The following is a 20,684-nucleotide window of genomic DNA, read 5'->3' as shown; positions in this document are numbered from 1 at the left end:
CCTTGTAAGCGGTTGCTCTGGCCTTTAGCCCAGTGGTTTTTGGTTTCTTACAGTCACTGTGGGGACGACATTGTCTATGCACTTATTGATGAAGCCTGTGACTGTTGTGGGAAAGCTCCTCGATGCTATCGGATGAATCCCAGAACATATCCCAGTCTGTGCTAGCAAAACAGTCTTTTAGCCTCGCGTCTGCTTCATCCAACCACTTCAGTATTGAGCACATCACTGGTACTTCCTGTTTTGAGCTTTTGATTGTAAACAAGAAGCAGGAGAATGGAGTCATGATCAGATTTGCCGAATGGAGGACGAGGGAGGGCCTTGTTTGCGTTTCTGTGGGTAGAATAAAAGTGTTCTAGAGTTTTAGCGCCCCCTAGTGGCGAAGGAGGCGTGTTGGTAGAAGCGAGGTAGGACGGTTTTAAGTCTCCCCACATTAAAGTCTCCGCCCACCAGAAACGCTGCCTCTGGGTGAGCGGTTTCTTGTTTGTTTATGGCCCCATCCAGTTCGTTGAGGTGTGATTTGGAACACATCCTCTTTCTCCGCCGGTGTGACTGTCAGCGAGCCCCTGTAATTTCGTCCTAATTCAGTCAATACGTTTTTATGTCACTGTGGACCGAAGGAGAAAGCAGTTTTAGGATGTGTCACGCAATGGAACTTAATATCCATGAAAGATTTATTGCTTTCAGCTCTCTGTTGGGTCGGTGAATCAAGGGTAGAGCCTAGACGATGTTTAAATCAAGCAATCAAATTGATTTATAAAGCTATTTTTTACATCAGCAGATGTCACAAAGTGCTATACAGAAACCCAGCCTAAAACCCCAAACAGCAAGCAATGCAGATGTAGAAGCACGGTGGCTAGGAAAAATTCCCTAGAAAGGCAGAAACCTAGAGAGGAACCAGGCTCTGAGGGGTGACCAGTCCCCTTCTGGCTATGCCAGGTGGAGATTATAACAGTACATGGCCATTAAGGCCAGATTTTTCTCCAAGATGTTCAAACGTTCATAGATGACCAGCAGGTTCAAATAATAATCACAGTGGTTGTAGATGTGGCAACAGGTCAGTACATCAGGCTTTTCATAGACGGGCATTTAGAGGTTGAAATAGCAGGTGCGGTAGAGAGAGAGAGAGTTGAAAACAGCAGGTCAGGGACAAGGTAGCACGTCCGGTGAACAGGTCAGGGTTTAAAGAATATGCAGTGGGTGTCTGGTGTGCTTTTTTAACGACCATTTCCTACTTCAAGACATTCTTTAGTCCAGCCTTCCTTAACTGATTGTGTTGGATAGAAAATACATCACATAAAAATCGAACTAGTGACAGTTGGATGTCGTTTTAATCCCACGGATGGACGGGAACAGCTGGTGACTAGAAAATGATTTTCATCATTACGACAAATAATTTAAATAATGCATTCCAACCTCTGGATTTTTCTAACCTTTCTGGATTATACAACCAAATTATGATGGTCCTCTGTAGCTCAATTGGTAGAGCATGGCGCTTGTAACGCCAGGGTAGTGGGTTCGATCCCCGGGACCACCCATACGTAAAGATGTATGCGCACATGACTAAGTCGCTTTGGATAAAAGCGTCTGCTAAATGGCATATTATTATTATTATTATTATTATTATTATTATTATTTGCTACCATACACACTTAAATACAACATACGTTTTCAGACACTTTGCTATGAGACTCAAAATTGAGCTCAGGTGCATCCTGTTTCCATTGATCATCCTTGATGTTTCTACAACTTGATTGGAGTCCACCTGTGGTAAATTCAATTGATTTGACATGATTTGGAAAGGCACACACCTGTCTATATAAGGTCCCACAGTTGACAGTGCATGTCAGAGCAAAAACCAAGACATGAGGTCCGGAATTCTCCGTCTGATGAAACCAAGATTGAACTCTTTGGCCTGAATGCCAAGCGTCACATCTGGAGGAAACCTGGCACCATCCCTACTGTGAAGCACGGTGGTGGCAGCATCATGCTGTGGGGATGTTTTTCGGCGGCAGGATCGAGGAAAGATTAACGGAGCAAAGTACGGAGAGATCCTTGATGAAAACCTGCTCCAGAGCGCTCAGGACCTCAGACTGGGGCGATGGTTCACCTTCCAACAGGACAACAACACTAAGCACACAGCCAAGACAACGCAGGAGTGGCTTCGGGACAAGTCTCTGAATGTCCTTGAGTGGCCCAGCGAGAGCCCGGACTTGAACCCGATTGAACAACTCTGGAGAGACCTGGAAATAGCTGTGCAGTGACACTCCCGATCCAACCTGTCAGAGCTTGAGAGGAACTGCAGAGAAGAATGGGAGAAACTCCCCAAATACAGGTGTGCCAAGCTTGTAGCATCATATCCAAGAAGACTCAAGGCTGTAATCGCTGCCAAAGGTGCTTCAACAAAGTACTGAGTAAAGGGTCTGAATACTTATGTAAATGTGATATTTCCGTTTTTTATTTTTAATACATTTGCAAACATTTCTAAAAACCTGTTTTTGCTTTGTCATTATGGGGTATTGTGTGTAGATTGATGAGGGGAAAAATAACAATTTTATCCATTTTAGAATAGCATAAATTATTAAATATTAAAGCATTACATCTCTCACTAAAGGCTTCTGTCATACAAAAGTTATACTTAAATCCAAACTGGTTCTGTAGCAGATTAGTAAGAATGTCTCACCCCATGTTCAAGAATAGCCTTTTTCCCTTTATTCACATTAGATCTCACTTTCGGGTATTTGAAAATGAAATAATCTCCAAAATATTGCTATTTTTAAAACAAGCCATAGAAAGTTGGTTGCAATTTCAGTTTAATCCACCGGATTATGGTTGAACTCAAATATTCTAATTGATAAAAACATACTTTTTTGAAGAAAATGTTAAACATTTTTATAATCTTTGTAAATTATATCATAAATAGGACTGATTTCATGAAGCTGCCAGTTGAGGACCTGTGAGGCGTCTGTTTCTCAACTAGTCTCAAGAAGGCCAGTTTTATTGCTTCTTTAATCAGCACAACAGTTTTCAGATGTGCTAACATAATTGCATAAGGGTTTTCTAATGATCAATTAGCCTTTTAAAATGATAAACTTGGATTAGCAAACACAACGTGCCATTGGAACACAGGACTGATGGTTGCTGATAATGGGCCTCTGTACGCCTATGTAGATATTCCATTAAAAATCAGACGTTTCCAGCTACAATAGCCATTTACAACATTAACAATGTCTACACTGTATTTCTGATCAATTTGATGTTATTTTAATGGACAAAAAATTTGCTTTTCTTTAGAAAACAAGGACATTTCTAAGTGAGCTCAAACTTTTGAATGGTAGTGTGTGTGTGTGTGTGTGTGTGTGTGTGTGTATGTATATATTGTGACGTCACGAGAGGCTACACAGCTTTCAGCGGGATTGCTCAAGTAGTGCAAGGAGACAAGGTTCAAACAAAACAAGGATTTTATTATAGGTCTTGGGAAATTAACGAAAATATAACCAAATTCTGTTCTCTTGTGGCTCTTTAAGGATTAACAGTTCAGGGATGTCTCTTCCACATCCAAAATCATAATTCTCACTCGCTCAGATAACTTTTCCCCAGCCTTACTGTAGTCCACGTTGCAGCTAGTGGCCAACCCAGCAAAAAGTCCTTCCAAATGTCTCTCACGTATTTCCACAGGTGCATATATCCAAAGGTGAGTATTTCCCAAAGGTAAGTATCTCCAAATCCTTATATTCCTCATGGAAGTGGACGTGCAGCACTCTTGTCCTCCAGAGAGCCCAGGTTGGAGACTGTGTCTCTTCCCCTCCCAAACCTTCAGCTCATCAGCTCCTCATTTGTTTCAGCTGCGTGGGAAGATTGGCCATAGAGGGGTGGAGTTCCCGACCATACCAGCAGATGGAGCCATAGCTGTCTGGGTTTGCAGCCACCTCAGGGGGATGTAACGTCCCTCCAGGACACAGCCTCTCGTGACATCACACATCCCCTCCTCGGGACCGACGTCCTCGTCGGGTAAAGGCAGCGAAGAAGGCATCACGCCGGGAGAGGGCGTCCCGCATTGCCGTGGTGCTTGCCAGCCTGCTCTCTCTTCAACTCCTCCACCTCTAGGACCAGGGACTCAGCCTCCTGTTGTCTCTCCTTGAGTTTCTTACTGAACGCATCAGCCTTGGTTTTAGCAGAGTTTAGCTTCTGTTGAGCAGCTTTCAGTTCCTTCTCTCTCTCTGCCTCCGCATTCTTCATCTTGTTCTCCAACACCTTGTACTTCTCCTCTGCCTTCTTCTGGACCTCCTTACTACTGCGCAGGGTCTCCTCACACTCCTCGATGGTCCTGCGCAGCCTCTCCAACTCCTCCTGTTGCTTATGGAAGGAGCTCTGTTGGAGTTTAGCCTGGAGGATATCTAACTCTTCTGTCTTCATGTCTAACTGTTGCTTTAACAAACGATACCTCTCAGCGGTCCCCTTCAGACCAGACAGTTCTTTGTCCAGATTCTGTAGCTCCGTCTCTGTGTCGGTCTGGGCACCTGCCCTCCCTATCAGAGCCCGGGCGGGAGTGAGTAATTCGGAGGATTGCACCGGAGCCTTCCCAGGATGAGTCTTAACTCTCCGTTTCCGAGGTACTCGGGTTATCCTCTCCTGAGACTCTCTCCAGAGTGGGTAAAAGGCTGGGCAGTCTCGTCCAATTAGGACAGGGACGGGGAGGGAATCAACCACCCCCGCCGTCGTGTGTATGGTTCCCCGTGTGCTGGTCATTGTAAGTTCAGTAATGGGGTATTCTCTGGTGTCCCCATGGACACAGGAAACTGGGAGGACTTTCCCCGGGGGTCAGACACGTTGGGCCCACCAAATCCTTACGCACCAGGGTGGCCCGGCTACCAGAATCCAGTAAGGCCTCCACATCATGGTGATTCACAGTTACCGGGCAGGTGGGGGGTCGATCGGGGCCGCCATCTACGACTCCCAAGAGCGAGGCAAAACGGTGTGTGGGTGCTGAGCTGGAGGACTCCGCAGTGGGCATAGGTTCATCGGCTGGTTTCCCACACTGCCAGGAGATATGTCCCATCTCCCCACACCGGTAACACTGTCGAGTTTCCCCCCTCCTGGTGTACTCTTCTTGGACCCGCCTGGTTTCTGGCTCCCCCTGGAGCCGGGATAAGTCCTGACGTGGCTGGGTTCGAGACCTTGGGGTCCTTTGGACGGGTTCTTCCCATTTGTGGTGGGGCCGCCCTCCTGGGGTCTTTTCGGGAAGCATTCAGCATCTCCGCTGTGGCCTGGTACTTTTCCACAGCTTCCACGGTCAGATCAGCCGTGGTCAAGGCCTGTTGACTGATGAACCGTTTTGCCTCATAAGGCAGGGCGCGTGAGTAACGATCCACCACAACGGCCTCCACCACCGCCGCTGCTGTATTCCTCTGCGGATCCAGCCATTTCCTTGCGATTCGGACAAGTTCATGCATCTGCGCCCGAGGAGGTTGGTCTGGTTGGAAGGTCCAGCTGTGAAAGCGCTGGGCCATACCAAACTTTGTGAGTCCATATCTGCTGAGGATCTCAGACTTCAGGGCATCATAGTCAGTAACCTGGTCAGGGCCCAGGTCCCGGACAGCATTCAGCGATTCCCCGGTTAGAAAGGGGGCTAACAGACCAACCCACTGTTGCTTGGGCCAGGCTTCCCTAGTGGCCGTGGCCTCAAATGCATGCAGGTATGCCTCAATGTCATCGGTAGCTCCCATCTTAGATATAAAGTCACTTGCCTTTATTGGGCGGGTATTTTGGACAACCCTCTGTCTCTGCAACTGCAATTCCTCTGCCTTCAGAAGGTTGGCTTTCTTTTGCTCCTCCAAGAGAGCCACGTTTGCTTGCATCTGGGCTTGCTGGCCAGCAACAAGGGCTTTCAATATGTCCTCCATTTCAGTCGGCGGGGAGCCTACGGCCAACTTGGAAAACTGGGTGATCAAACCTTCGGTATCCTCCTCTGACATGCACTATTAACGCTTGAGCGTGCCTGTATTCTCCACCATCTGTGACGTCACGAGAGGCTACACAGCTTTCAGCGGGATTGCTCAAGTAGTGCAAGGAGACAAGGTTCAAACAAAACAAGGATTTTATTATAGGTCTTGGGAAATTAACGAAAATATAACCAAATTCTGTTCTCTTGTGGCTCTTTAAGGATTAACAGTTCAGGGATGTCTCTTCCACATCCAAAATCATAATTCTCACTCGCTCAGATAACTTTTCCCCAGCCTTACTGTAGTCCACGTTGCAGCTAGTGGCCAACCCAGCAAAAAGTCCTTCCAAATGTCTCTCACGTATTTCCACAGGTGCATATATCCAAAGGTGAGTATTTCCCAAAGGTAAGTATCTCCAAATCCTTATATTCCTCATGGAAGTGGACGTGCAGCACTCTTGTCCTCCAGAGAGCCCAGGTTGGAGACTGTGTCTCTTCCCCTCCCAAACCTTCAGCTCATCAGCTCCTCATTTGTTTCAGCTGCGTGGGAAGATTGGCCATAGAGGGGTGGAGTTCCCGACCATACCAGCAGATGGAGCCATAGCTGTCTGGGTTTGCAGCCACCTCAGGGGGATGTAACGTCCCTCCAGGACACAGCCTCTCGTGACATCACAGTATATATATATATATATATATATATATATATATATATATATATATATATATATATATATATATATATATATATATATACATATATATATATATATATATATACATATATATACATACATACTGTGACACTCTGGCTCCAGGGACTCTGATTTATGGAGCCAGGGTTGTTCATTTTCATTTGGGTGTATTTCTATGTTGGGATTTCTAGTTGTGCATTTCTATGTTGTGGTGGTTCTTGATTATTCATGTGACTCCCAATCGGAGGTAACGAGTGACAGCTGTCGGCTCGTTATCTCTGATTGGGAGCCATATTTAAACTGTTGTGGTTTCACTGTGTGTTTGTGGGTTTTTGTTCCGTTTCAGTCGTGTACTGTTGGACTTCACGTTTCGTCAGTGTTTATTGTTTTGGTTAGTGTACTTTATCTTTATAAAGTCATGTTCACTCAACGCGCTGCGCTTTGGTCTACTCATTCGTCAGACGACCGTGACAGAAAAACCCACCATAAAAGGACCAAGCAGCGTGTCCAGGAGCAAAGAGACTGGACATGGGAGGAGGCGCCTGGTAAGGAGATCGAGAGGCTGGCGATGGCCCAGGTGGGCAAATCGTGGTCCTGGGAGGACATGCTCGGGGGCAAGGGACCTTGGGGGAAGATCAAGGCCCTGGCGAGAGAGGAGCAACGGCGTCAGCAGGGTCATCGTTGGAAGGACGAGAGGCAACCCCAAAACGTTTTTTGGGGGGGGCACATGGCTTGGGCGGCTGGGCAGCAGGAGGCTGCCACAGGGAGACGTGGAGAGAAGGCTATCGGATTACGGGAGCCATTGGCGAGTAGAGGAAGGGAAGTTGTTGCGGCACGGCGTGAGAGACTGATGTGTGTTACCAGTCCGGTCCGGCCCGTTCCTGATCCCCAGTTAAAGCCAGTGGTGTGTGTTCCCAGTACGGACCGGCCTGTTCCTACTCCACGCATCAAGCCCACGGTGTGCGTCGCCAGTCCAGCCCGGCCTGTTCCTGCTCCACGCACAGAACCTACGGTGTGCGTCGCCAGCCCAGCCCGGCCTGTTCCTGCTCCACGCACAGAACCTACGGTGTGCGTCGCCAGCCCAGCCCGGCCTGTTCCTGCTCCACGCACAGAACCTAAGGTGTGCGTCGCCAGCCCAGCCCGGCCTGTTCCTGCTCCACGCACAGAACCTACGGTGTGCGTCGCCAGCCCAGCCCGGCCTGTTCCTGCTCCACGCACAGAACCTACGGTGTGCGTCGCCAGCCCAGCCCGGCCGGTTCCTGCTCCACGCGCCAGGGATATGGTGCGCTTCGCCAGCCCGGCCCGGCCTGTTCCGGCCACTCGCACCAGGGATACGGTGCGCGTCGCCAGCCCAGCCCGGCCTGTTCCTGCTCCACGCACCATAAAAAGCCCTGAGATGCGTGTCCTCAGCCTGGGACCACCAGTTCCGGCACCACGCATCAGGCCTACGGTGCGTCCCCAGGGCCCAGCATGCCCTGTTCCTTCTCCCCGCACTAGCCCTGAGATGCGTGTCCTCAGCCCGGTACCTCCAGTTCCGGCACCACGCACCAGGCCTACGGTGCGCCTCAGACGGCCAGAATCTGCCGTCTGCCCAACGGGGCCTGAACTGCCCGTCTGCCCGACGGCGCCTGAACTGCCCGTCTGCCCAACGGTGCCTGAACTGCCCGTCTGCCCAACGGCGCTAAAGCCGCCCGTCTGTACTGAGCCTGCAAAGCCGCCCGTCTGCCATGAGCCTTCAGAGCCGTCCGCCAGATCGGAGCCGCTAGAGCCTTCCGCCAGACAGGAGCCGCTAGAGCCTTCCGCCAGACAGGATCAGCCAGAGCCGTCTGCCAGACAGGATCAGCCAGAGCCTTCCGCCAGACAGGATCAGCCAGAGCCTTCCGCCAGACAGGATCAGCCAGAGCCTTCCGCCAGCTATGAGCAGCCAGATCCGTCAGCCGGCCACGAGCAGCCAGAGCCTTCGCCAGCCGCGAGCAGCCAGATCCGTCAGCCAGCCATGAGCAGCCAGATCCGTCAGCCAGCCATGAGCAGCCAGATCCGTCAGCCAGCCATGAGCCGTCCAGCCAGGATCCGCCAGAGCTGTCCAGCCAGGATCCGCCAGAGCCGTCCAGCCAGGATCCGCCAGAGCCGTCCAGCCAGGATCCGCCAGAGCCGTCCAGCCAGGATCCGCCAGAGCCGTCCAGCCAGGATCCGCCGAGCCGTCGTCGATCCGCCATTTAGTCCGGTACTGCCCCTTAGCCCTGTGCTGTCCCTTATCCTGGTGCTGCCCCCTTATCCTGGTGCTGCCCCTTATCCTGGTGCTGCCCCTTATCCTGGTGCTGCCCCTTATCCTGGTGCTGCCCCTTATCCTGGTGCTGCCCCTTATCCTGGTGCTGCCCCTTATCCTGGTGCTGCCCCTTATCCTGGTGCTGCCCCTTAGTCCGGTGCTGCCCCTTAGTCCGGTGCTGCCCCTTAGTCTGGTGCTGCCCCTTAGTCTGGTGCTGCCCCTTATCCTGGTGCTGCCCCTTCTCCTGGTGCTGTCCCTTAGTCCGGTGTTGCCCCTTAGTCCGGTGCTGCCTCTTAGTCCGGTGCTGCCCCTTAATCCAGTGGGGTTATATTGGAGGGTGGTCATTTGGAGGAGGCTACGTAAGCGGGTAGTGACTATGGTGGGGTGGGGACCACGACCAGTGCCAGAGCCGCCACCATGGACAGACGCCCACCCAGACCCTCCCCTAGACTGTATGCTGGTGCGCCCGGAGTTCGCACCTTTAGGGGGGGGTACTGTGACACTCTGGCTCCAGGGACTCTGATTTATGGAGCCAGGGTTGTTCATTTTCATTTGGGTGTATTTCTATGTTGGGATTTCTAGTTGTGCATTTCTATGTTGTGGTGGTTCTTGATTATTCATGTGACTCCCAATCGGAGGTAACGAGTGACAGCTGTCGGCTCGTTATCTCTGATTGGGAGCCATATTTAAACTGTTGTGGTTTCACTGTGTGTTTGTGGGTTTTTGTTCCGTTTCAGTCGTGTACTGTTGGACTTCACGTTTCGTCAGTGTTTATTGTTTTGGTTAGTGTACTTTATCTTTATAAAGTCATGTTCACTCAACGCGCTGCGCTTTGGTCTACTCATTCGTCAGACGACCGTGACACATACAGTGGGGAGAACAAGTATTTGATACACTGCCGATTTTGCAGGTTTTCCTACATACAAAGCATGTAGAGGTCTGTAATTTTAATCATAGGTACACTTCAACTGTGAGAGACGGAATCTAAAACAAAAATCCAGAAAATCACATTGTATGATTTTTAAGTAATTAATTTGCATTTTATTGCATGACAAGTATTTGATACATCAGAAAAGCAGAACTTAATATTTGGTACAGAAACCTTTGTTTGCAATTACAGAGATCATACGTTTCCTGTAGGTCTTGACCAGGTTTGCACACACTGCAGCAGGGATTTTGGCCCACTCCTCCATAGAGACCTTCTCCAGATCCTTCATGTTTTGGGGCTGTCGCTGGGCAATACAGACTTTCAGCTCCCTCCAAAGATGTTCTATTGGGTTCAGGTCTGGAGACTGGCTAGGCCACTCCAGGACCTTGAGATACTTCTTACGGAGCCACTCCTTAGTTGCCCTGGCTGTGTGTTTCGGGTTGTTGTCATGCTGGAAGACCCAGCCACGACCCATCTTCAATGCTCTTACTGAGGGAAGGAGGTTGTTGGCCAAGATCTCGCGATACATGGCCCCATCAATCCTCCCCTCAATACGGTGCAGTCGTCCTGTCCCCTTTGCAGAAAAGCATTCCCAAAGAATGATGTTTCCACCTCCATGCTTCACGGTTGGGATGGTGTTCTTGGGGTTGTACTCATCCTTCTTCTTCCTCCAAACACGGCGAGTGGCGTTTAGACCAAAAAGCTCTATTATTGTCTCATCAGACCACATGACCTTCTCCCATTCCTCCCCTGGATCATCCAGATGGTCATTGGCAAACTTCAGACGTGCCTGGACACGCGCTGGCTTGAGCAGGGGTACCTTGCGTGCGCTGTAGGATTTTAATCCATGACGGCGTAGTGTGTTACTAATTGTTTTCTTTGAGACTGTGGTCCCAGCTCTCTTCAGGTCATTGACCAGGTCCTGCCGTGTAGTTCTGGGCTGATCCCTCACCTTCCTCATGATCATTGATGTCCCAAGAGGTGAGATCTTGCGTGGAGCCCCAGACCGAGGTTGATTGACCGTCATCTTCAACTTCTTCCATTTTCTAATAATTGCGCCAACAGTTGTTGCCTTCTCACCAAGCTACTTGCCTATTGTCCTGTAGCCCATCCCAGCCTTGTGCAGGTCTACAATTGTATCCCTGATGTCCTTACACAGCTCTCTGGTCTTGGCCATTGTGGAGAGGTTGGAGTCTGTTTGATTGAGTGTGTGGACAGGTGTCTTTTATACAGGTAATGAGTTCAAACAGGTGCAGTTAATACAGGTAATGAGTGGAGAACAGGAGGGCTTCTTAAAGAAAAACTAACAGGTCTGTGAGAGCTGGAATTCTTACTGGTTGGTAGGTGATCAAATACTTATGTCATGCAATAAAATGCAAATTAATTACTTAAAAATCATACAATGGGATTTTCTGGATTTTTGAAAATTACAGACCTCTACATGCTTTGTAAGTAGGAAAACCTGTATCAAATACTTGTTCTCCCCACTGTATATATATACACACATTATTTATATATATATATATATATATATATATATATATATATATATATATATATATATATATATATATATATGTGTATGTAATGTGTGTGTGTGTGTGTATTTATATATATATATATACAGTGGGGCAAAAAAGTATTTAGTCAGCCACCAATTGTGCAAGTTCTCCCACTTAAAAGATGAGAGAGGCCTGTAATTTTCATCACAGGTACACGTCAACTATGACAGACAAATTGAGAAAAAAATCCAGAAAATCCCATTGTAGGATTTTTAATGAATTTATTTGCAAATTATGGTGGAAAATAAGTATTTGGTCACCTACAAACAAGCAAGATTTCTGGCTCTCACAGACCTGTAACTTCTTCTTTAAGAGGCTCCTCTGTCCTCCACTCGTTACCTGTATTAATGGCACCTGTTTGAACTTGTTATCAGTATAAAAGACACCTGTCCACAACCTCAAACAGTCACACTCCAAACTTCACAATGGCCAAGACCAAAGAGCTGTCAAAGGACACCAAAAACAAAATTGTAGACCTGCACCAGGCTGGGAAGACTGAATCTGCAACAGGTAAGCAGCTTGGTTTGAAGAAATCAACTGTGGGAGCAATTATTAGGAAATGGAAGACATACAAGACCACTGATAATCTCCCTCGATCTGGGGCTCCATGCAAGATCTCACCCCGTGGGGTCAAAATGATCACAAGAACGGTGAGCAAAAATCCCAGAACCACACGGGGGGACCTAGTGAATGACCTGCTGAGAGCTGGGACCAAAGTAACAAAGCCAACCATCAGTAACACACTACGCCGCCAGGGACTCAAATCCTGCAGTGCGAGACGTGTCCCCCCTGCTTAAGCCAGTACATGTCCAGGCCCGTCTGAAGTGCATTTGGATGATCCAGAAGAGGATTGGGAGAATGTCATATGGTCAGATGAAACCAAAATATAACTTTTTGGTAAAAACTCAACTCGTCATGTTTGGAGGACAAAGAATGCTGAGTTGCATCCAAAGAACACCATACCTACTGTGAAGCATGGGGTTGGAAACATCATGCTTTGGGGCTGTTTTTTCTGCAAAGGGACCAGGACGACTGATCCGTGTAAAGGAAAGAATGAATGGGGCCATGTATCGTGAGATTTTGAGTGAAACCCTCCTTCCATCAGCAAGGGCATTGAAGATGAAACGTGGCTGGGTCTTTCAGCATGACAATGATCCCAAACACACCGCCCGGGCAACGAAGGAGTGGCTTCGTAAGAAGCATTTCAAGGTCCTGGAGTGGCCTAGCCAGTCTCCAGATCTCAACCCCATAGAAAATCTTTGGAGGGAGTTGAAAGTCTGTGTTGCCCAGCGACAGCCCCAAAACATCACTGCTCTAGAGGAGATCTGCATGGAGGAATGGGCCAAAATACCAGCAACAGTGTGTGAAAACCTTGTGAAGACTTACAGAAAACATTTGACCTGTGTCATTGCCAACAAAGGGTATATAACAAAGTATTGAGAAACTTTTGTTATTGACCAAATACTTATTTTCCACCATCATATGCCAATAAATTCATTAAAAATACTACAATGTGATTTTCTGGAATTTTTTTTCTAATTTTGTCTGTCATAGTTGACGTGTACCTATGATGAAAATTACAGGCCTCTCTCATCTTTTTAAGTGGGAGAACTTGCACAATTGGTGGCTGACTAAATACTTTTTTTCCCCACTGTATATATATATATAATGTGTGTATATATATAATTTATTTAAAAATAAAATGTATATGGGGGATTGGAAATGATGCAGACAATTACATTGATGGAAGCCACATTCTATCTGCAATATTAAAGCTGATCTGCCCCCCCCCAAAAAAAGTATTATAAAAATAATGCATTCCCCCTGCATTCAAAAAAAATGCTTTTCTTCTAAATAGCCTAAATGCTTTGTTGGTCCTAGCTCCTGTTGGAGATACTTGGGCTAGTGGAACTGTTGGATCCATATTGGTTGGCTTAGTTTGAACATTTTTTAACTGTACAGCTAAAGGGGATTCAGTGGAGTACATCCTATCTGATTTAACCATGCAAAGTATTGTGTGTTAAGTCAGTTTCTGAATGTGCTATATGGGTTATGAGTACTTCTCTAGTTCGCCTCCAAATGTTTGTCTTTTCTTCTTATTTTCACCAGACAACACGTACGTGTCAAACTCTGAGAACGAGGAGGAAGTTGTAGTCACCAGAGACCCGATCCCCGCCATCTTCCACAGAATAGCAACAGGTACGTCTGTTCATCAGACTGTCTGTAGTCTCTCTGCTGTTCTATCTCTGTTCATCAGACTGTCTGTAGTCTCTCTGCTGTTCTATCTCTGTTTATCAGACTGTCTGTAGTCTCTCTGCTGTTCTATCTCTGTTCATCAGACTGTCTGTAGTCTCTCTGCTGTTCTATCTCTGTTCATCAGACTGTCTGTAGTCTCTCTGCTGTTCTATCTCTGTTGATCAGACTGTCTGTAGTCTCTCTGCTGTTCTATCTCTGTTTATCCGACTGTCTGTAGTCTCTCTGCTGTTCTATCTCTGTTTATCAGACTGTCTGTAGTCTCTCTGCTGTTCTATCTCTGTTTATCAGACTGTCTGTAGTCTCTCTGCTGTTCTATCTCTGTTTATCAGACTGTCTGTAGTCTCTCTGCTGTTCTATCTCTGTTTATCCGACTGTCTGTAGTCTCTCTGCTGTTCTATCTCTGTTTATCAGACTGTCTGTAGTCTCTCTGCTGTTCTATCTCTGTTTATCAGACTGTCTGTAGTCTCTCTGCTGTTCTATCTCTGTTCATCAGACTGTCTGTAGTCTCTCTGCTGTTCTATCTCTGTTTATCTCTGACTGTCTGTAGTCTCTCTGCTGTTCTATCTCTGTTTATCAGACTGTCTGTAGTCTCTCTGCTGTTCTATCTCTGTTTATCAGACTGTCTGTAGTCTCTCTGCTGTTCTATCTCTGTTCATCAGACTGTCTGTAGTCTCTCTGCTGTTCTATCTCTGTTCATCAGACTGTCTGTAGTCTCTCTGCTGTTCTATCTCTGTTGATCAGACTGTCTGTAGTCTCTCTGCTGTTCTATCTCTGTTTATCCGACTGTCTGTAGTCTCTCTGCTGTTCTATCTCTGTTTATCAGACTGTCTGTAGTCTCTCTGCTGTTCTATCTCTGTTTATCAGACTGTCTGTAGTCTCTCTGCTGTTCTATCTCTGTTTATCAGACTGTCTGTAGTCTCTCTGCTGTTCTATCTCTGTTTATCCGACTGTCTGTAGTCTCTCTGCTGTTCTATCTCTGTTTATCAGACTGTCTGTAGTCTCTCTGCTGTTCTATCTCTGTTTATCAGACTGTCTGTAGTCTCTCTGCTGTTCTATCTCTGTTCATCAGACTGTCTGTAGTCTCTCTGCTGTTCTATCTCTGTTTATCTCTGACTGTCTGTAGTCTCTCTGCTGTTCTATCTCTGTTTATCAGACTGTCTGTAGTCTCTCTGCTGTTCTATCTCTTGTTTATCAGACTGTCTGTAGTCTCTCTGCTGTTCTATCTCTGTTCATCAGACTGTCTGTAGTCTCTCTGCTGTTCTATCTCTGTTCATCAGACTGTCTGTAGTCTCTCTGCTGTTCTATCTCTGTTGATCAGACTGTCTGTAGTCTCTCTGCTGTTCTATCTCTGTTTATCCGACTGTCTGTAGTCTCTCTGCTGTTCTATCTCTGTTTATCAGACTGTCTGTAGTCTCTCTGCTGTTCTATCTCTGTTTATCAGACTGTCTGTAGTCTCTCTGCTGTTCTATCTCTGTTTATCAGACTGTCTGTAGTCTCTCTGCTGTTCTATCTCTGTTTATCCGACTGTCTGTAGTCTCTCTGCTGTTCTATCTCTGTTTATCAGACTGTCTGTAGTCTCTCTGCTGTTCTATCTCTGTTTATCAGACTGTCTGTAGTCTCTCTGCTGTTATATCTCTGTTTATCAGACTGTCTGTAGTCTCTCTGCTGTTCTATCTCTGTTTATCAGACTGTCTGTAGTCTCTCTGCTGTTCTATCTCTGTTCATCAGACTGTCTGTAGTCTCTCTGCTGTTCTATCTCTGTTTATCTCTGACTGTCTGTAGTCTCTCTGCTGTTCTATCTCTGTTTATCAGACTGTCTGTAGTCTCTCTGCTGTTCTATCTCTGTTTATCTCTGACTGTCTGTAGTCTCTCTGCTGTTCTATCTCTGACTGTCTGTAGTCTCTCTGCTGTTCTATCTCTGTTTATCAGACTGTCTGTAGTCTCTCTGCTGTTCTATCTCTGTTTATCAGACTGTCTGTAGTCTCTCTGCTGTTCTATCTCTGTTTATCAGACTGTCTGTAGTCTCTCTGCTGTTCTATCTCTGTTTATCAGACTGTCTGTAGTCTCTCTGCTGTTCTATCTCTGTTTATCAGACTGTCTGTAGTCTCTCTGCTGTTCTATCTCTGTTTATCAGACTGTCTGTAGTCTCTCTGCTGTTCTATCTCTGTTTATCAGACTGTCTGTAGTCTCTCTGCTGTTCTATCTCTGTTTATCAGACTGTCTGTAGTCTCTCTGCTGTTCTATCTCTGTTTATCAGACTGTCTGTAGTCTCTCTGCTGTTCTATCTCTGTTTATCAGACTGTCTGTAGTCTCTCTGCTGTTCTATCTCTGTTTATCAGACTGTCTGTAGTCTCTCTGCTGTTCTATCTCTGTTTATCAGACTGTCTGTAGTCTCTCTGCTGTTCTATCTCTGTTTATCAGACTGTCTGTAGTCTCTCTGCTGTTCTATCTCTGTTTATCACACTGTCTGTAGTCTCTCTGCTGTTCTATCTCTGTTTATCACACTGTCTGTAGTCTCTCTGCTGTTCTATCTCTGTTTATCACACTGTCTGTAGTCTCTCTGCTGTTCTATCTCTGTTTATCACACTGTCTGTAGTCTCTCTGCTGTTCTATCTCTGTTTATCACACTGTCTGTAGTCTCTCTGCTGTTCTATCTCTGTTTATCACACTGTCTGTAGTCTCTCTGCTGTTCTATCTCTGTTTATCAGACTGTCTGTAGTCTCTCTGCTGTTCTATCTCTGTTCATCAGACTGTCTGTAGTCTCTCTGCTGTTCTATCTCTGTTCATCAGACTGTCTGTAGTCTCTCTGCTGTTCTATCTCTGTTTATCCGACTGTCTGTAGTCTCTCTGCTGTTCTATCTCTGTTTATCAGACTGTCTGTAGTCTCTCTGCTGTTCTATCTCTGTTTATTAGACTGTCTGTAGTCTCTCTGCTGTTCTATCTCTGTTCATCAGACTGTCTGTAGTCTCTCTGCTGTTCTATCTCTGTTTATCACACTGTCTGTAGTCTCTCTGCTGTTCTATCTCTGTTTATCAGACTGTCTGTAGTCTCTCTGCTGTTCTATCTCTGTTCATCAGACTGTCTGTAGTCTCTCTGCTGTTCTATCTCTGTTTATCAGACTGTCTGTAGTCTCTCTGCTGTTCTATCTCTGTTTATCAGACTGTCTGTAGTCTCTCTGCTGTTCTATCTCTGTTTATCAGACTGTCTGTAGTCTCTCTGCTGTTCTATCTCTGTTTGTCAGACTGTCTGTAGTCTCTCTGCTGTTCTATCTCTGTTCATCACACTGTCTGTAGTCTCTCTGCTGTTCTATCTCTGTTTATCAGACTGTCTGTAGTCTCTCTGCTGTTCTATCTCTGTTTATCACACTGTCTGTAGTCTCTCTGCTGTTCTATCTCTGTTTATCAGACTGTCTGTAGTCTCTCTGCTGTTCTATCTCTGTTCATCACACTGTCTGTAGTCTTTCTGCTGTTCTATCTCTGTTTATCAGACTGTCTGTGTAGCAGATACTTGGTATAGGTGATACGTAGATGAATAGACGTCCTAGCTAACTGTATTGTTTTGTGTGTGTGTGTGTTGTCAACAGAGATTAGGGTCAATAATGACGCCAACTGCTGCCTGTCCATCAAGTCAAAACTTCAGATAGACAAGAACCAGGTGAGATGTACATCACTGATTAATAACACATTATAAAGGCTCATACAGTGAGGGGAAAAAAGTATTTGGTCCCCTGCTGATTTTGTACGTTTGCCCACTGACAAATACATGATCAGTCTATAGTTTTAATGGTAGGTTTGCTTGAACAGTGAGAGACAGAATAACAACAAAAAAATCCAGAAAAACGCATGTCAAAAATGTTATAAATTGATTTGCATTTTAATGAGGGAAATAAGTATTTGACCCCTCTGCAAAACATGACTTAGTACTTGGTGGCAAAACCCTTGTTGGCAATCACAGAGGTCAGAAGTTTCTTGTAGTTGGCCACCAGGTTTGCACACATCTCAGGAGGGATTTTGTTCCACTCCTCTTTGCAGATCTTCTCCAAGTCATTAAGGTTTCGAGGCTGACGTTTGGCAACTCGAACCTTCAGCTCCCTCCACAGATTTTCTATGGGATTAAGGTCTGGAGTCTGGCTAGGCCACTCCAGGACCTTAATGTGCTTCTTCTTGAGCCACTCCTTTGTTGCCTTGGCCGTGTGTTTTGGGTCATTGTCATGCTGGAATACCCATCCACAACCCATTTTCAATGCCCTGGCTGAGGGAAGGAGGTTCTCACCCAAGATTTGACGGTACATGGCCCCGTCCATCGTCCCTTTGATGCAGTGAAGTTGTCCTGTCACCTTAGCAGAAAAACACCCCCAAAGAATAATGTTTCCACCTCCATGTTTGACGGTGGGGATGGTGTTCTTGGGGTCAAAGGCAGCATTCCTCCTCCTCCAAACACGGTGAGCTGGGTTGATGCCAAAGAGCTCTCACTCTATATCAGGATTTCTCATCTAACCACAACACTTTCACCCAGTTCTCCACTGAATCATTCAGATGTTCATTGGCAAACTTCAGACAGGCCTGTATATATGCTTTCTTGAGCAGGGGGACCTTGCGGACGCTGCAGGATTTCAGTCCTTCACGGCGTAGTGTGTTACCAATTGTTTTCTTGGTGACTATGGTCCCAGCTGCCTTGAGATCATTGACAAGATCCTCCCGTGTAGTTCTGGGCTGATTCCTCACCATTCTCATGATCATTGCAACTCCACGAGGTGAGATCTTGCATGGAGCCCCAGGCCGAGGGAGATTGACAGTTCTTTTGTGTTTCTTCCATTTGCGACTAATCGCACCAACTGTTGTCACCTTCTCACCAAGCTGCTTGGCGATGGTCTTGTAGCCCATTCCAGCCTTGTGTAGGTCTACAATCTTGTCCCTGACATCCTTGGAGAGCTCTTTGGTCTTGGCCATGGTGGAGAGTTTGGAATCTGATTGATTGATTGCTTCTGTGGACAGGTGTCTTTTATACAGGAAACAAACAGATTAGGAGCACACCCTTTAAGAGTGTGCTCCTAATCTCAGCTCGTTACCTGTATAAAAGACACCTGGGAGCCAGAAATCTTTCTGATTGAGAGGGGGTCAAATACTTATTTCCCTCATTAAAATGCAAATCATTTTATATCATTTTTGACATGCGTTTTTATGGATTTTTTTTGTTGTTATTCTGTCTCTCACTGTTCAAATAAACCTACCATTTAAAATTATAGACTGATCATTTCTTTGTCAGTGGGCAAACTTACAAAATCAGCAGGGGATCAAATACTTTTTTCCCTCACTGTACATGCTCATAGCAAGTCATTAAGCATTATAACTGTCAGCAATTTAATATCAGTTTGTAGAGAACTCCTTTCAGTGTGAACTAATGTGGTATAACTGTATAATAGTATGTAATATGTGTAACGGTAAAGTATTATGTAGTAACTATAATAGTATGTAATAACTATAGTATGTAATAATGTAAGAACTGTATAGTGTGTAAATGTTAACTGTATGGTAGTATGTAATAACTATTAGTATATAATATGTAATAGTGTAGTGGTGTAATAGTGGTGTAATAGTGGTGTAATAGTGGTGTAATAGTGGTGTAATAGTGGTGTAATAGTGGTGTAATAGTGGTGTAATAGTGTAGTGGTGTAATAGTGGTGTAATAGTGTAGTGGTGTAATAGTGGTGTAGTGGTGTAATAGTAGTGTAGTGGTGTAATAGTGTAGTGGTGTAATAGTGGTGTAATAGTGGTGTAATAGTGTAGTGGTGTAATAGTGGTGTAATAGTGGTGTAATAGTGTAGTGGTGTAATAGTGGTGTAATAGTGTAGTGGTGTAATATGGTAGTATAGTGTAGTGGTGTAATATGGTAGTATAGTGTAGTGGTGTAATAGTGGTGTAATAGTGTAGTGGTGTAATAGTGGTGTAATATGGTAGTATAGTGTAGTGGTGTAATAGTGGTGTAATAGTGGTGTAATAGTGGTGTAATATGGTAGTATAGTGTAGTGGTGTAAAAGTGCTTGAGGCGTCACTACAGACCCCCTGGTTCGATTCCAGGCTGTATCACAACCGGCCGTGATTGGGAGTCCCATAGGGCGGCGCACAATTGGCCCAGCGTCGTGTGTAATTACTAATAGTGTGTAGCAACGTGTGTAATTACTAATAGTGTGTAGCAACGTGTGTAATTACTAATAGTGTGTAGCAACGTGTGTAATTACTAATAGTGTGTAACAACGTGTGTAATTACTAATAGTGTGTAGCAACGTGTGTAATTACTAATAGTGTGTAGCAACGTGTGTAATTACTAATAGTGTGTAGCAACGTGTGTAATTACTAATAGTGTGTAACAACGTGTGTAATTACTAATAGTGTGTAGCAACGTGTGTAATAAGTTTCTAATAGTTTCTCCCGAGTTGGCGCAGTGGTCTAAGGCACTGCATCGCAGTGCTAGCTGTGCCACTAGAGATCCTGGTTCGAATCCAGGCTCTGTCGTAACCGGCCGTGACCGGGAGACCCGTGGGGCGGCGCGCAATTGGCCCAGCGTCGTCCAGGGTAGGGGGAGGGAATGGCCGGCAGGGGATGTAGCTCAGTTGGTAGAGCATGGCGTTTGCAAAGCCAGGGTTGTGGGTTCGATTCCCACGGGGGGGGCCAGTATGAAATATAAAAAAAAGAATGTATGCACTCACTAACTGTAAGTCGCTCTGGATAAGAGCGTCTGCTAAAATGACTAAAATGTAAAAAAAAAATGTAAATATAAATGTGCTTAACGTTTTACTAACTGTATAATAATAGTATGTAATAACGTGTGTAACATCCCCTAGTGCCACTATGCCATAGAGGAGGACTCTGAGGGGGATGCTGACTCGGAGGAGTTTTACTATGGAGGGCAGGTAAGAGTCAAGACAGACACACAAACACACTATGGAGGTCAGCCAAGCGTCAAGCCTCATCTCCTCCTTAACAACTGCTGTAACATATTAACCATTAGATCGCCAGCGTTCAGCCCTCTCTTAGCTACGGTG

At 46.0% G+C, this 20,684-nt stretch overlaps 1 protein-coding gene across 1 annotated transcript in view; it reads left to right on the top strand.

Moving 5' to 3' along the window:
• Positions 1-20,684, top strand: part of LOC121530754 (protein mono-ADP-ribosyltransferase PARP8) — a 77,190-nt gene that overhangs the window by 20,762 nt on the left and 35,744 nt on the right. The window contains exons 4-6 of the mRNA XM_045212261.1: positions 13,496-13,585; positions 17,226-17,296; positions 20,484-20,552. Coding sequence (XP_045068196.1) covers positions 13,496-13,585; positions 17,226-17,296; positions 20,484-20,552 — 230 coding nt within the window. The remainder of the gene's footprint in view (positions 1-13,495; positions 13,586-17,225; positions 17,297-20,483; positions 20,553-20,684) is intronic.

The sequence above is a fragment of the Coregonus clupeaformis genome, unplaced genomic scaffold (genome assembly GCF_020615455.1).
Source record: "Coregonus clupeaformis isolate EN_2021a unplaced genomic scaffold, ASM2061545v1 scaf0002, whole genome shotgun sequence".
Lineage (NCBI taxonomy): Eukaryota > Metazoa > Chordata > Actinopteri > Salmoniformes > Salmonidae > Coregonus > Coregonus clupeaformis.
Note: the sequence above shows the minus strand (reverse complement) of the source record. Positions and strands in the feature narration are given on the sequence as shown.